Source organism: Calonectris borealis, chromosome 9, assembly GCF_964195595.1.
Source record: "Calonectris borealis chromosome 9, bCalBor7.hap1.2, whole genome shotgun sequence".
NCBI classification, from domain to species: Eukaryota; Metazoa; Chordata; class Aves; order Procellariiformes; family Procellariidae; genus Calonectris; species Calonectris borealis.
In genome coordinates this window covers 11,977,579-11,992,223 of record NC_134320.1, presented here as the reverse complement: position 1 = coordinate 11,992,223, position 14,645 = coordinate 11,977,579, and the positions used below count along the sequence as shown (strand labels likewise).

Below are 14,645 nucleotides of genomic sequence, written 5' to 3'. Positions count from 1 at the left end.
GCCCTCTGTAAATCCTCAGTAAGCCAAAAAAGTTAACTTCATTTATTACATTCTGGAACTTGCAAGGTGTGCTTCATGGCCTCAACACTTATGTTTAGATTTAACTTTTAAGTTTTTAAAAATAATTTTCCTTAATTTTTTTAATAGCAAATGTCTAATGTTATTCAGGTGGGTTAACCATTGTTAACTTAAGTGGCTTGTGTTTCTACCCATAGTTTTTTTTTCCCCAAATTCGTGCCCACACATCAAAAAATAGTCAGGAAACTAGCTGTTTTCATATAATTATGACTTTCTAAAAAATATTGCATATGGAAAAATATGAAAGAAAACAATAAACAAGAATTTAATTATCGTAAATGTCTCCATATACAAGTTTCAGAAACATTTGTATGTGAACAGGATCATGTTTCCCAAATCTTGATAGAAGGAAATGTTATGGAGATAAGTATCAGCACAAAATGAATAGGTGTAATGATTCTTAAAGTGTATCTCACCAGCAAACTTCTTTTTTCCCCCCTATGGTGATTGCTTAGCACCTCTTAATTTGTAGCAGTTGTAACATATTTGCTATGAAATTCCCGAATCATATTCTCTTTCAGATGGACAAAACATGCCCTATAGATAATAATAAGATGGGACATAGTTATTTTTGTAAAGCTGCCATAAAATATTACCTCTGATGAGTTTTCCCACAAGCTATAATGACAATTGCAGGAAGTCAGATTCCTGCAGCAAGCTTCAGAGCAACACAATGATTTCTGCCTTTCTGTGCCAACATTCTTTTGGATACACATTGAATTCCAGTGTAATTTTTAGCTTTCACAAACTTGGTAACAGTTTGAAGATGGAAAAATGTTTAAATGAGTTAAGCATATTCAATACTGTATTATGATTCATAAAAATAATCAGCTGAATGTGAGAACTTGAAAAAATATGAAGCCTATAGATGAAAAAAAAAAGTTGATGAGGTCTTCTGTAATACTTCATTGCTGTTTTTGTAAATTTTATGTTAATTTGAGACCAATTAGCATTACAGAAAATCACGTTATCCAGAGTGAGGCTGACGTCCCTCCAAGTGCCTCAATCTGGTTCAGAGGAGCTACCTCATGAGAGCACAGTTCTGGTTTTCAACCTCATTATTTTTCTCCAGTTTAGGTGATTTATGGGCATTAGTCCAGATACAACATACAACAAAGTTTCTTTTTCCAGGTTTTGCATTGCAGAAAATGGGATCATAATTTATCTCTCTATAGCATATAAAAGCAGTAAGGTACACATCCTATTTTATAATAGTGCTCTAGCAACTCCAAATATCACAGTCTATGTTGAGAACTATTTTATGGTGACATCAATAGGTTTGACAGGTATAAGTAGTAGCCTGCCCCAAAGACTTATAAATGTTAATTTTGATTGCATTAAAAAGGATTATTTAATCAAAATAAGAATATTTTTTTCTTCTTTTTTTCTTTTTCTCCCTTGCATAAGCAAAATCCTAGTCCAAGCATGTCCTCTATCTCACCTTGGGTCTTTGTCTTATACCTGTTCAAAGCAGTGTATTAACAGTGTCACCTACTCATAGCTACTGGTCTTTAACACCAGCCATTGTGTTAAACATGCTTGTTATGGAAGATATTTGCAATTTTATGTAGGGTTCCTTTTAAAAAATAAAATGCCTCTGTGTGTAGTGTGTAGTTTCTTCTTCAGTCATGCATCCAAGATAGTTTCTTGGAGGTAAATACAAATTAGAAAGGGGAATGTGTGGTATTTGTTAAGGAATTGAAGTTTGGAGTGTTTAATCATTTAAATTGTATTTTGTAAGTTTGTTCATTTTTTGGGGATGTGTTGTAGACATCAGACATATGGAACACAGCATACTTATGGTCAAATAGTACAGTACACACAATCTGTAGCTTGTGAACTTATAGGAGCTTATTTGGAAGAGTTTGCAACTGTGCTGAGCAGTTCTTCACAGCTCCCACTTAAAATAAACACTCTTTTTGAAGCCCAGAAGTAGGAGCAAATGACAGTCATTCAGCATATGCACAAATAATTCATAATGTCAAGTCTTGTTTAAAGTCTTGCTAACGATTATTGACTTGAGATTCAAGATGCATTTGAAAACCATTCAAAAATGACTTCTTTCTTGGTTATATGGGTGCTGATGAGGACCCAGCACCAACCTCGATTATAGTAGTGCTATCAGAATATTGCTGCTGGTAAAATACAATTGATATAATATCTAGATTTCCACTACTTATGTTTTTCCAGTGAAGTATAAGTTCTAATTAAATATCTCATTTTATAAGAAATTAAAAGACTGTCCTGGATTCTATTTCTTACTTTGGTTAATTTTATTCAAGAAAACTAATGTTACGGTTTGAATGACCTAGTAATACATTTCATGATAAAAACCTCATTTTCACTATATTTTCTGAATGTTGTGTGCTGTTTTTTAGGTTACACCGGAGAGCTATGCCAGTCAGAGATTGATCATTGCATCCAGCAGCCATGCCAAAATGGAGGTACCTGCTCATCCAACATCAGTGGATTCAGTTGTCAGTGCCCGGAAGGTAAACAGCAAAGACCTATCTAGTACCTCATACAAATTGATGTTTTGCGGGGTGTACTTACTCTAAATTTTCAGTTATATTTATATATATATTTAAATATTTTTAAAATTGTGCCTTAGGCCATAATTGTAAGCAGAAAAAAAATCCAGATGAAAAATCTTTGTGTAATCGGCAATAGTATATGAAGTATGGTAGGAGCTTAGTGTTTCAGTGTATATGTGGTGCAGAAATGTTCTCTCATTCTCTGGCACCTCTACAGTAGAAATCAGGCTCCAGCACTGCGAGAAAGGTGCATCTGAGAGACTTATGGTGTGGTCTGATTATTGTGTTGTCCAGTAAATGTGTGAGAAAAAGATGCCTCCCTTGTAGTATTTGCATATTTCTACATATGAGTCAGTTGGCTAAAATGTGTGTAAGAGCAATAATTCAAAACTAACGGAATGATTTCAATCCCCCAAAGTTTTAATTCATGCTCCTTTCTATTTGGACTTACTCCTTTCTCTACATGAAAGCCTTTCAGTGATTCTCATTGGTAAGCACTGTAAATGTCACTATGTGAGATGAGGACACCACAATGCTGAAGTGTCTGCTTTCGTAACAATTTGCTGACTGGAATGGCAGATGCCTAAATTGCTCATAAAAAAATTATCAGAGTGAAAGCTCTCAATTATGAAGCCTTCTATCAGTTATTTATAATTAAGATTAGAACCTTGAACTAATTGTATTTCTGTTCTTACTTGATCTGTGGATGTTGTTTTTATTCTGCCAGCACCTTATGCTTGCTCTAAGGGTACAAGTCTTTGATAACTGCTCTGATAATATATACTTGCTTAATAATGAGGATTATTTGTAATTTCTTTAGACTGATTCCTTGCTTTTCTAGAGTGTTATGCTTTAATGAGCGACCCACTTAACAGCTGTGTTGAAACACAGACACTGGCATTTTGACAGCAGGGCAGATCTTGCATTTGGAAGAATTTTGAAAATTGTCTTATAACTAGAAAAATTCAGTGAGAAAATTATTAGATGTTAGACTTGGTGAATAATTTACTTGCATTTTTCTTAGGAAATCTGTTCGAGAATCTTTAAGGATGTTTTGCAGGAAATGATCTTTCCAATAATAAATGCTTGGAAAAATAGCTACTGGGATTTTTGGTTGTTTTAGAACTGCCATATTTGTTTCTCTGTGTGGCATACCTTAATTGCTTGCTCCTGATGACCTATTAATGAGTATGCTGACCATCTCTCAACTTCTCTCTTACCGCCATTTGAGAAGCTGGCCACGGGCAGGTTACTGGTGGGTTGAGGTCCCTACATGGCCACATCACCCATCCTCTGCCGTCGTGTGCTGTGGTGCTGCGGCTGGGTACGGTGCTTGTAGCGTAGCTCTTCAGAGCCCTGCTAAAACGTATTTATGCCTCGGTTGCTGTGCGGGGTTGTGGCTGCTCTCCTGCTCAGGGAGCTCATGCCAGCGGCAATTAGCCCGTGAACAGGAGCGGGGCAGGCTGCCAGCTCCGCCCGGCCCGCGGGCCCTGGCACAGCCGCAGGCGGCAATGCTGCTCTTGCCAGTGCGCCAGCTGGCCCCGCCGAGGGCCCCGCGCCATTCCCCGGCGCCCTGCGGGAGGCCTGGAGCACAGGAGAGGAAAACCTTCCCTTCATCTCCCTCCAGAGCTGCTCCCTCCAAAGAGGGTGATGGAGAGGTTACCTGCCACCGCTTGATGTGTAGCATTCTTACTGGCAACGGCTTTTCTGCGGCAGGAGAACCAAGTTATCTGCGCTTCTCTTTTCTCAGTTGTACTCGCGTTTGTCTGTCTCTGTGTAACGCCACTTGGTCCTGCAGTCCTGTTGCCTGCTTTTTTCCCTGAACATTTCTCTTCTGCTCCTTTCTTTGCCACTGATCCATATTTGTCTTTGATACGTTTCCAGTTGTTTCTGTGGTACGCTCTGCTTTAAGTAGGCTTATTTTGGCACTGTCATTGTACTATCTTAGTAATTAGGCTGTATGCTTTGCTCTTTTTCCTTCTGGGCACATTGGTACCATTTTCTCAGTATTCTGGTATTTTTGTTTGTTGGCACTTCCATTCTTATTATGTGTTACAAACCTGTGCTCCTTTTCTGCTTGGAGTCTTGAGGCTTCCTATGGTTTCTGGACTTTCCTTAAAGATACAATGTGCTTTTTGACCCTTCCAGAGGAAAGAAAAAAAATTACAATTACTTAGCAACTTCAAGAAGTACCTCTCTGCCTAAAGACTTTGTTGATAGGCAGACATGCTCTTTGGGTCACCTGTCTGAAACTTTCTGTGCAGAGTTACCAGTTCCAGTCTCCCCATATAATTTCCATGTTTCCAAGAGCGAGGATAGAATTGGGGGAAGACCTGTTACTCTGATTGCTTATTTATATGTCTAACATGCTCACATGGTATAAATGTTTTCAAAAAGCCCTGGGGCAACACAAGAAAAAAATTTTACTGAAATACATTTACAACTCTTGTTAAAAACAGTTTTCGTACATTGACCTGTATTATTTCCAATGTAGAAAAAGCCTCTGGAGGTGATAGAAAGTTTCAGGAACCAGTTTCTGGACTGCCCAGGGTTATTTGCCTTAGAAAGAATAGTCTTGTACACACCATGTCTGATTCTCAGTCCCTTGGACATGAGAAAATCGTTCTTAGATTTGCAGGAACAAATGCCATCTTGTGTGCATGGTTGCTCTTCTTGAGTGAGTCTGTGATAACTCAACAGCAGCCCCGAAGATTCTCCCTGACTCCCTAGTAATTACTGTTGTTTCAAAGAGCTCCATGCTTCCCATGAAGTTACGTAGCTGTGCTTCCTACTCATGTACTCACCGTAAAGAGAGGAGAGCGTTGGTGCAGAAGTGACACAGTCTGTCTGCAGGGGCCAGTACTATTGCTCTGGAGTAGCCTAATGGGCGTAGCAGGTAATAAGGTGTTGCTTTTCCATCTTGTTCTGGAAGATCTACTAATGCCAATGAGCTCAGGAATTCAGATATTTTGTGGAGGGAAAGAAAGGGTTGATTTAACAAAATCTGTTGTCTAAATTTACTAATGACTGCCTTTCCCATGATTCTTTTTTCTTCTTTTGAGGTATTATCTTCTCATAGATGCATATTTTGAGAGCATTTGTTTGGGTTTTGAAGAGATTTGGTTATTTTTGTGAGTACAACAAAGGATAGTTAACTGAAAATTGCAGATGCAATAACTTGCAGATTTGCTATTTTTAGCATGTCCTCAAATTTTCCATTAAAAAAACCCCTACCAAAAACCCATGATAGGTTTCTAATTTAAGTGAGGTCTCTTGCTCTGCTGCTATTCTCCTGCTGTGCCTAATAGTAATTGCTTGTTGAGAAGAGGCCTTTCTTTCTGTAGTGCTAATTCAGCACAGTGGGGGAAAGGTAGCCAAGGAGTTATGTATGTGTAAAAACTAAAAGACTGGAGATACAATGTGGTTAGGCAGAAAAGGATAAGAGAACATGGAAAGTATCACAAAGGGAAAAGAAAAAGATGGCAGAAAAAGGAATGAGATGGAAACAGTGAGGAATGATCTCGAGATTGTGCATATCTTTTACACATGAGATCTGTGGTTCATGGAAGAAGCATGTGATAACTTACAGAAGGTGAGATCTGAGGCACTGAAAAAGCAGCCTAGATCAGATATGAACATTTCATAATTATTCTTTAGACAATTTTACTATCTTAAGAGTCCGTTAGTAAAGAAAACTTCTTTATGCTTGCAGATTCCATTTTCTGTGTAACACATTGTAGATTTTAATGTCCAAAATATGTCAGAAAATGAACGGCTATCTGAAGTTGTTGAGTTACCTGTACTAAAGAGAAAATTGGATTTTATACTCAAATTTATAGTGAAGAAGCTTAAGCAATACTAAGGGCTGAAGAATTTGTTCAAAATTTTGTCTCTTTATTATTGTGAAAAGGATGTTTGGGATGTTGTACTTACTTACAATGGGATAGGGATTTTTGATCATCTTCATTAAAGTTTCATGATAACAAACATACATTTAGCAAATATTACCTTCATATGATCATGCAAAGAATTTTCTAGACATTCTAAAAACCCACACATAGTAAACATCTGTCAACCTGAACATGGATATTTGAAATTTACGTTCAGAATGATTCCATAAATACCCATATCACTCTTAAATATCTCCTCTGATTTTCTCCACTTATTGTAATGTATAACATACTACTGTATTGACAGTAATATTAATTAATTCTGTTTGAGTTGATTGGGGTACTGCTCATCAACTTATAAATTTGGTTACTTCATTTTCTTTAGGTCACTGAGAAGTTATGTAAATTCCCAAAGCACCCTGAAGTGGAATTCAATATACAAATAATAATTAGTAACATAAAAAAAGCTGATTGGAAGAAACAAATGTAATTACAATAAATGCTTTAGTGATGGAGAAACTTACTTATGTAGTTATTAAATTCATTGAAATCTTTGTCAAAAGTTTAAAAAAAAAGTGTATGGAAATTGTCTGATCATGTAGTGAGGAAATACAAATCACTAATTTGTTCCTTACACATGCAAATTTTGTAAAGTTGATAAAATGAAAGACTTGGTACTTTTGTGTATATATATATATTTTACATATTTTAAACATTTGGAGAGCCTTTGTTAATTTTACTCATAAGATAACGTTAAAATAAATTAGTAGTGGAATATGGTTTTGAACAAAAACAGATAATAATGAGCAAAGCGCAGATCAGTTATTATAACAAAGAAATAAACTTCTGTTGGAAGATGTTTCTGAAGTTCTGTTACATGCAATTTTAATGTCCTGATGATGTGTACAGATGAACTACATTCAGTATTACAGGAAAACATTAATCTTTGATAAAAATGGCAAGCATTCAGCAGGCCAATCACATGAAACTGGCTTGGATTCTTGGGATTTTGCTACTTTCTCTATGCAGAGGTCACCTGCTCTGACAGAAATGGCAGAAATCTTTTCATTCAGATTAATATATTTCTGAAAAATACTCCTCAGCAATAATGGATTTCATAGCCATCCTGTAGAAGGAGATAGAGAGAAAACAATGTTATGATTAGGAGTTTAACATATAGATTACTTGAAATTCACATTTCAGGACTGATTTTATTTTACTATTGACAATTTGATTTGACTAGCTGCAGGTAACTACAGCTACGCAACACGCTGAGCAACAGTGCCCTGAAATACCTGCAGGTATGTCTGGAAGTACTGGAAAGCAGCAAATTTGTGAATGCTCCTATTGTGGTTTCTGTGGCTTAAAAAATGAAGAGTTTGACAGCTATAGAAGATGCTAAGTTGTGATTCATATGTGTTGATTTGCAATAGCAGCTAGAAAACGTACATTGTCACCATGAATTTTAATTGACTGGGAGAACAGAAGTTATTTGCCTAGATTAAGAGTAGTTTAAGTTTCAAAGTCTTCACTTTTTCTGGGCTTCGTTGTTCATGTAAAAGCCTTTTTCTATATTATATCTTGCAGATGTGATTTTAACTTCTTTAGGTTTACATAAAATAAACCTATTTATTATCTTGATTCCAGGAAAATAGGTCACACAGCTGTTGCATATGGAAGATTTCCCAAGGCTACTGGTGATTAGAGAATGCAGAATTCTTCATATTACCATAAGAGAGTTTAATTTACCTGAAGAACATTTTGTTGTTAATTAAAAATTTTTATGGCTGTTTAGTTTCTGGTACTTTCTGCTAATCTAATGTTTTTACCTGGCGTCTTCCCAAATTGCTACTGTTTTTAATAGACTTCTCCTTAATGCCTTTGTTCATCTTTATCTGTTAAGACTTAGCTAGGGTGAATCTCAATAAAAATCTTACAACTAAATTTTAATGATTTCTTGTTTCCTTATGATGAGTATCTTTTTTGCCTTTACAGAATTCTGGTGAAATTCCATCAGACATCTTGTATTTCCTCATAGAACAATTTTCTATAGGGAAAATAATAAATTGCCTTTATTTCTTTTAATATTTATCCCTGTATTTCAAATCTAAAGATTTTGTAATCCCTAGTCGTAGCAATTCACAGACTTAATTTTTCACGTTTGTGTAATTCTTGGAATTAGGTCTAACATAACATTCAGACAAGTTTGTTGTTCCACAGACTGTATAAAAAGCAGTTGTACAGTATCTTCAGATAACGTTTAATTTCCTTGATTTGTACATGGGTCTTTTGCTTTCGTTAGCCAAGTAATTAAAATCCCACTATGATGAGAAATCTGGCTTTTATCCAGAGCTTTTCTATCTCTGAAAACATTTTCTGATCTAGTTTTTATCATTGCCCTGGAGGACTATAGCAATATATGAAGAATATCACCTGACTTACCACTTTTATTCTTCTTGATAACTAGCCAAATAGTCTGACCCATGTAAGCACAAATATTGTATTGTGGTTTGTAGCAGTATAAATCTTTTCTAATATTGCCTTTCCCCTTTATCTTCTGTGTTATTCCTTTGGTAAATTTTGCATTTAGATCTTTCAAATCACAAGTAGTCTTTACCTTTCAGTCATGTTCCTGTTGCCCCAATAATGACCTAGATCCAGAGTTGGGGTTGTGCTGGCTGGCTGAAAAACAGTTCAGGGGATATCTATTCGCAGATAAAATAATCCTGATTTTTTTTTCCTACAGCATTTTATTCTGCTTTCAATCAACACACCTCTGAATTTGATTTTTAAATTTATTATTTGCATTATTTGTTTTCAACAATTTTATTGATATGGACTTAAATATACATTTAGAAATGCCAAAATAATAGATCTTCGATTTAGATGTGTAACTACTGCTGTTTTGAGTATTGTCAGATATTTGACTCATACATAAAATTTAAACTTCCAGAATCAACTAAACACATTTCACAGTGGAGTCAAAGATAGCACAAGGGCAACATGTTTTAGTGTATTTTAAACCTGCATATGTTCTTGAAGTGCTTTGTCACTTGAAACACTAGCCATCTGCCGGTAAGGTTCTCTTTGTAGGGAAGATTATTGCAAAGGTTGTAGCGAAGCAGCATTAGTGTCATTGTGGGACCTCAGATCTCCTTGATCCTTTTTAATCTGGCTTCAGAGTTAGTGTAGAGATTTCACCGGACTCATTGGCTGATATCCTCCCAGTAATGGTTAAAAGTCCTTGCAGATTCTTTTAAATCTGTCTGGGATTTTATGATAGCAGTACAGGCTTTTTTAATTTGTCAGCAAAACGTTGCTGGAATTAGATTCTTGATTTTAGGGTTTCTGTTCTTTTCAGTTTCTGATGGTTATGCAGTTATCCTCTACAGGAGGGACCTCTAATATAGGATTCTACAATATCTGTTTTTAAGCTCTCCCTCTTCAACACTGGCATGCAGGTGGTCCTGATAAAGCTCATGAAGCAATCTGAGCCATAGGATAGCAAAATGGAGAGGGCAGAAGGCTCTTGCCTCTATTCTTTGTCTGTGCCCTGCCAGACTTGCTTTTCTTTCCTGGCCTGTTGCTGAGTTACTTATGACTCAACTGTTAAAAGTTCAATCTGTTCAGCTGTAGGTTGTTTCTTTTTTAATGACTTTTTTTTTTCAATTGGATTATTTTTTCTTTGTTTTTCATTCCATAGGTCTGGCATAAGATTTATGAACATACGAGGGAAATGTGGCTTTTTAAGTCATTTGTCCAGGTCCCAATATTATGAGGATGCTGCCAACAGTACCCAAGGATATCCTAGTTTTGTCTGGAACTCACAGGGCAGTTGTGGCCTTTCCATCTTTTTCTTAGTTACCATAATCTAAGTTCTGGTTAATTCTCTGAGTAGATCCCTGTGTGGGTTACTCACCTTTATTTAATATCCCTTTCCCCCTTTTCCTGATGCAGTTCACTGAGCTTTTGTGGATCTATAAAACATGGAGTTTGTCTCCCTGAGGAAGCCCTCAATATTTAAAATTATTTGCCCAGGTTTTCAACAAATCTAATCAATCATGAACAAATTAGAGTATTTGAACATTTTAGTAAATGTTTGGGGCTTTTTGTTATGCTTTAAAATGTAAATTAATCTATTTCTTATGTGCTTGTTTTCAGAAATGCCAATTCCTTGACAGTTAAATAAAGTTAAAGTTTAACTCACCTGAATGTGAATCATGAGTAATTAGAAAAGAAAGAAAATCAAAATGCCCTGAAAGTAACACATCTGTAAAAATTAACTGAAAACTATTTCCTGATGAATTTTACCTTGCTTGAAATGTGGAATGACATTGTTTATAACAAAAATATTTAATGAGTCCGTAAAACATAATGAGATGCTATAAAGCATGTATTGGATGTGGTATTTGGTCTTCACCATAAGCTTTATACAATATAGGCATTCAGTTCTGATACATCAACTGCTTTTAATCCAGCAACGAGACTTTATAGATAAAAAAACTATAGAAATAAGGCCAAAAATCGGCTTCATTCCATCAGGGATAAGTTTTCAATATTAAGTGTTAATCCAAAGTGTCACCTGTCATTATTTGTTTTCATGCTCTGAGTTGTTGGCAGGCTGCTGTGTAACAGAGACATCTCCTCCATCTTGATCCTTTCTCTCACCATTGGGTACATTTTGTGGTTTGCTTTTTTTTTTGCAATTTTTTCTTTCTTTCTTTCTGATTAAATATTTTTCAAATCCTAGAACAGTTTTTCATGCATTTACTTGTTTTCTTTGCTGTCTGAAATGTTGATACAATCTCCTGGCTAGCAGTGGCGATGTGGTCTGTTCTTTGTCTTTTAGACTGGCACAACTGCAATGGTTTACTCTTCCTGTTAGAGTAGATTGGTAAAGCTGGCTTGAGACGTCTTGAGGGGAGGCTGGCCCGATTTGCTCCTAATTTCTCATTCCCAGTGAGATTAGTGTATTCTAATTTTAAGAGCTGTTCTGCAATGTAAGATATTCCAGGGAATTTTAAGCCTGAAAAGTGGTGGTCTGTACGAATAGACCAAATACTCATCAAAAAATATGCGTGTTGAATGGAAAGCACAGTTTGCTCTTTTATTTGGAGGGGTGCTAGAATTTGAATGTTCTTTTCTGACTTGCTTTTGGGTACAATAACCACGCTTCACATCGCAATGTATGTGATGTATGTGTACGTGATAAAAATTATAGTTAGTATACTACAATCTGTTCAAATGTTATTATTTTCTACATTTGATTTAAACAACTCCTTTGCAAGGATATCCCTTTCTTTATGTCTAATTTTTATACGGTGTTGCTTCAATAAATCATTGTCTTTCCTGCTAATAAGAAGTATGTTCTTGTAAAAGGTAATCTTTTAAATTATTGAAGCTCAAGTAAACTCATGTGCTGCTTTAGAGGTTGTTATTCTTAAGAAACGCATTAACAGAAATGAAAAAAAGATCAGTTTTGGCTTTTCTTTTTTTCCAGGCTAGTCTGTTCCTGATCTTTAGAAAATGTCTTCTGCTTTTCTAGCCAGATACGCTTCGTAAAGTGCATAAACACTGTCAAATTCAACAAATATTTTTGCACTTTACTGCCTTAATCGTATGACAGTATGATTCTACTTGCAACGTCTTATATCATACCATGTTAAAATTAGAGTTTAATATATATAGGAAGTCTGTATTTTTGGAATCTTCATAGGATAAAAAAATAGGAGTATAAATATGTCAGTAGCTTACTTTTAACTTGCTTTAGTTATTAAAATTGTATGCATACCAGAATGCTTACTTATCAAACCCATTTATTTCTTCTAGGGTTTCTAGGAACCTCTTGTGAAGACAAAATAGACCCTTGTGCATCATCTCCCTGCCAGAATAATGGAACCTGTTATGCAGATAGACTTGCCTTCTCCTGCAGTTGTAGTCCTGGATTTACAGGACCTACATGTGCTCAGCTGATTGACTTCTGCGCTCTGAATCCTTGTGCACATGGCATTTGTCGCAGTGTTGGAACCAGCTACAAATGCCTCTGTATCCCTGGTTTGTACCAGTTACATATTTTGTAAATCTTCTAATATTTTTATATGTAGATTCCAATATATAGTTTAAAATTACTCCCTCTTTTCTTTTCAGTATATAAAACACATTGAGCAGATGTTCTATCTGTTTAGAATAATGATAGGAATCTGTACATTACACTTGGAAAATCAAAAATTGCAGAGTGAGCACTGAAAATACCCACTGAGATCCATATGGCTTGGTTGCTATCTACAGCTGTATTATAAAACCGTAGTCTGGAGGATAAATCTTTTTAAGGTGAGGTATCAGTGTTATTGAAATTACAAAATTTGCTAGAGAGAATGGAAAATGTGACACGGATCGTTTGGGAAGGAGTGGAAACAAACAAGGTAGCTGAACAAAGGTAGAGAAGGAAAAAAAATTGCTTACCCCAAAGGGTGTAGTTCTGCCGTCCATGTTTACATAAATTATCTCTTTTCAGAAGTTCCAGTGATACTGCTTAGGTGAGTATAGCTAGTAGACTCAGCGGGTAACTCTTTGATAATATAGCCTAACCGTGCATGGTGTCTGGGTTGCATTTTGCTTACCTCTAGATTTTTTGCTTCATTGTACCAAGGTAACAAAATATTGGGGTGCTTATAGCTCCCTTTAGATGTTTTAGCAATGACAATTAATGGGTGAACTAGCAGGTAGAATGAATGATATGTACTGTACACCCACTACTGCTTAAGCGCTTACAGTGAAAACCAATAATCTTTGTTTTCATTTGAATAATTTTGGCACTTTTTTTTTTTAAAGTCTGTTCCTATAAAGCTATAAACTTGAAGGTAAAGATGATAATTCTTTCATTACAAATTTTCAGTCTTCCTTTTTGAAGCATTTAATTGCTTTGCTGTTCATTTGCATAATAGAGGAATCCTTAGAGAAAAGGATTGGGTATTGAGATGAAGAGCAACAGGCCTAATCATATTTAAATAGAGCTAGCATATCCTGTCTTATCAAGAGCACAAACTAGAATTCATATCAGTTGATAATTAGTTCCATGTCTGACAAAATATCTTTTTGATTGCAGGTAGTTGAAATTGCCAGGTGCTGTTTTCTTAAATTCATTTTTAGAACTGAGAATTTAATAGTTTAATATTTACCCCTTCATTTTGGATATTATTCTCCTCACCCAGCCCCCAGAAGGACTAAATAGGGGAAGGAGTGAACAGGAAATAAAGGTTTGAAGTTAAAAAAAAATCTGGAAAGACAGGGAAAAAAGCGCTCAGCAGGTAGGAACGTGAGAGTTACTTCGTAGCATCAACCTATTCCTTGATTGACTAGCGAGTATCTTGTTAACTTGTTTGGATTCGTAACAGAAAACTGCTGGTTTTTTAGCTATTGAATGGTACAAGCAGTTAGGGCATGGTCAAGAAAAATCTGTACAGAGGATGAGAAGCTATTGAGATGAGGAGCTGCCTAACACCGGGCAACAAGGAAAGGGATCAAAATGTATCAATATGTTTTGATCTTTAAGTGGTTTTTAATATATGACTGAAACCACAGTTGACTGAAAAAAACAGAGATTGATGAAGAGCTTTTTTGAAGAATACCCGTGCTGTGTACGCTCTGGGAAGTTCTGAAAAGAATTATCAGGATTCAGATGCTTTGAGTTGTAGAAATTGAAACACAAAGACAGATATTCTACCCTTGTATAAGCGATGGGAAGATATGTCAAGTCAACAGAAATCTGAATTTCCCAATTAGTGTAAAAAAATTGTCTTCTAAATTTCTGGTATAAAAAGGGATCCGATTTCCAAACTGGAGTATCGGGAGCTGTCCAGCATGAGTGCCCTTTCCCTGAGTCGTCCATGGTAGGAAAAACTAGGCATTTCTTTTTCCACGTAAACCAGGGAAGTTTTAATCTTCTTCAGAATGTTCTTTGCCTGTGGTTCAAACAACAGAAAGCGAGTTAAATATTCTTGGACAAATAAAAGCTTTTTTTCTGAAATTTGTCACCTAAACCTGATTAGAAGTTGTTGGTTAGGTTTGTTCAAATTAATTCTGTGTCACACAGGACTTAAGTAGTCTCACACATCTCATGTTATGGAAACTTATTTTTATTTAA

At 35.8% G+C, this 14,645-nt stretch overlaps 1 protein-coding gene across 1 annotated transcript in view; it reads left to right on the top strand.

Moving 5' to 3' along the window:
• DNER (delta/notch like EGF repeat containing) overlaps positions 1 to 14,645 on the top strand; it is a 142,784-nt gene that overhangs the window by 101,717 nt on the left and 26,422 nt on the right. The window contains exons 7-8 of the mRNA XM_075157633.1: positions 2,457 to 2,570; positions 12,332 to 12,556. Coding sequence (XP_075013734.1) covers positions 2,457 to 2,570; positions 12,332 to 12,556 — 339 coding nt within the window. The remainder of the gene's footprint in view (positions 1 to 2,456; positions 2,571 to 12,331; positions 12,557 to 14,645) is intronic.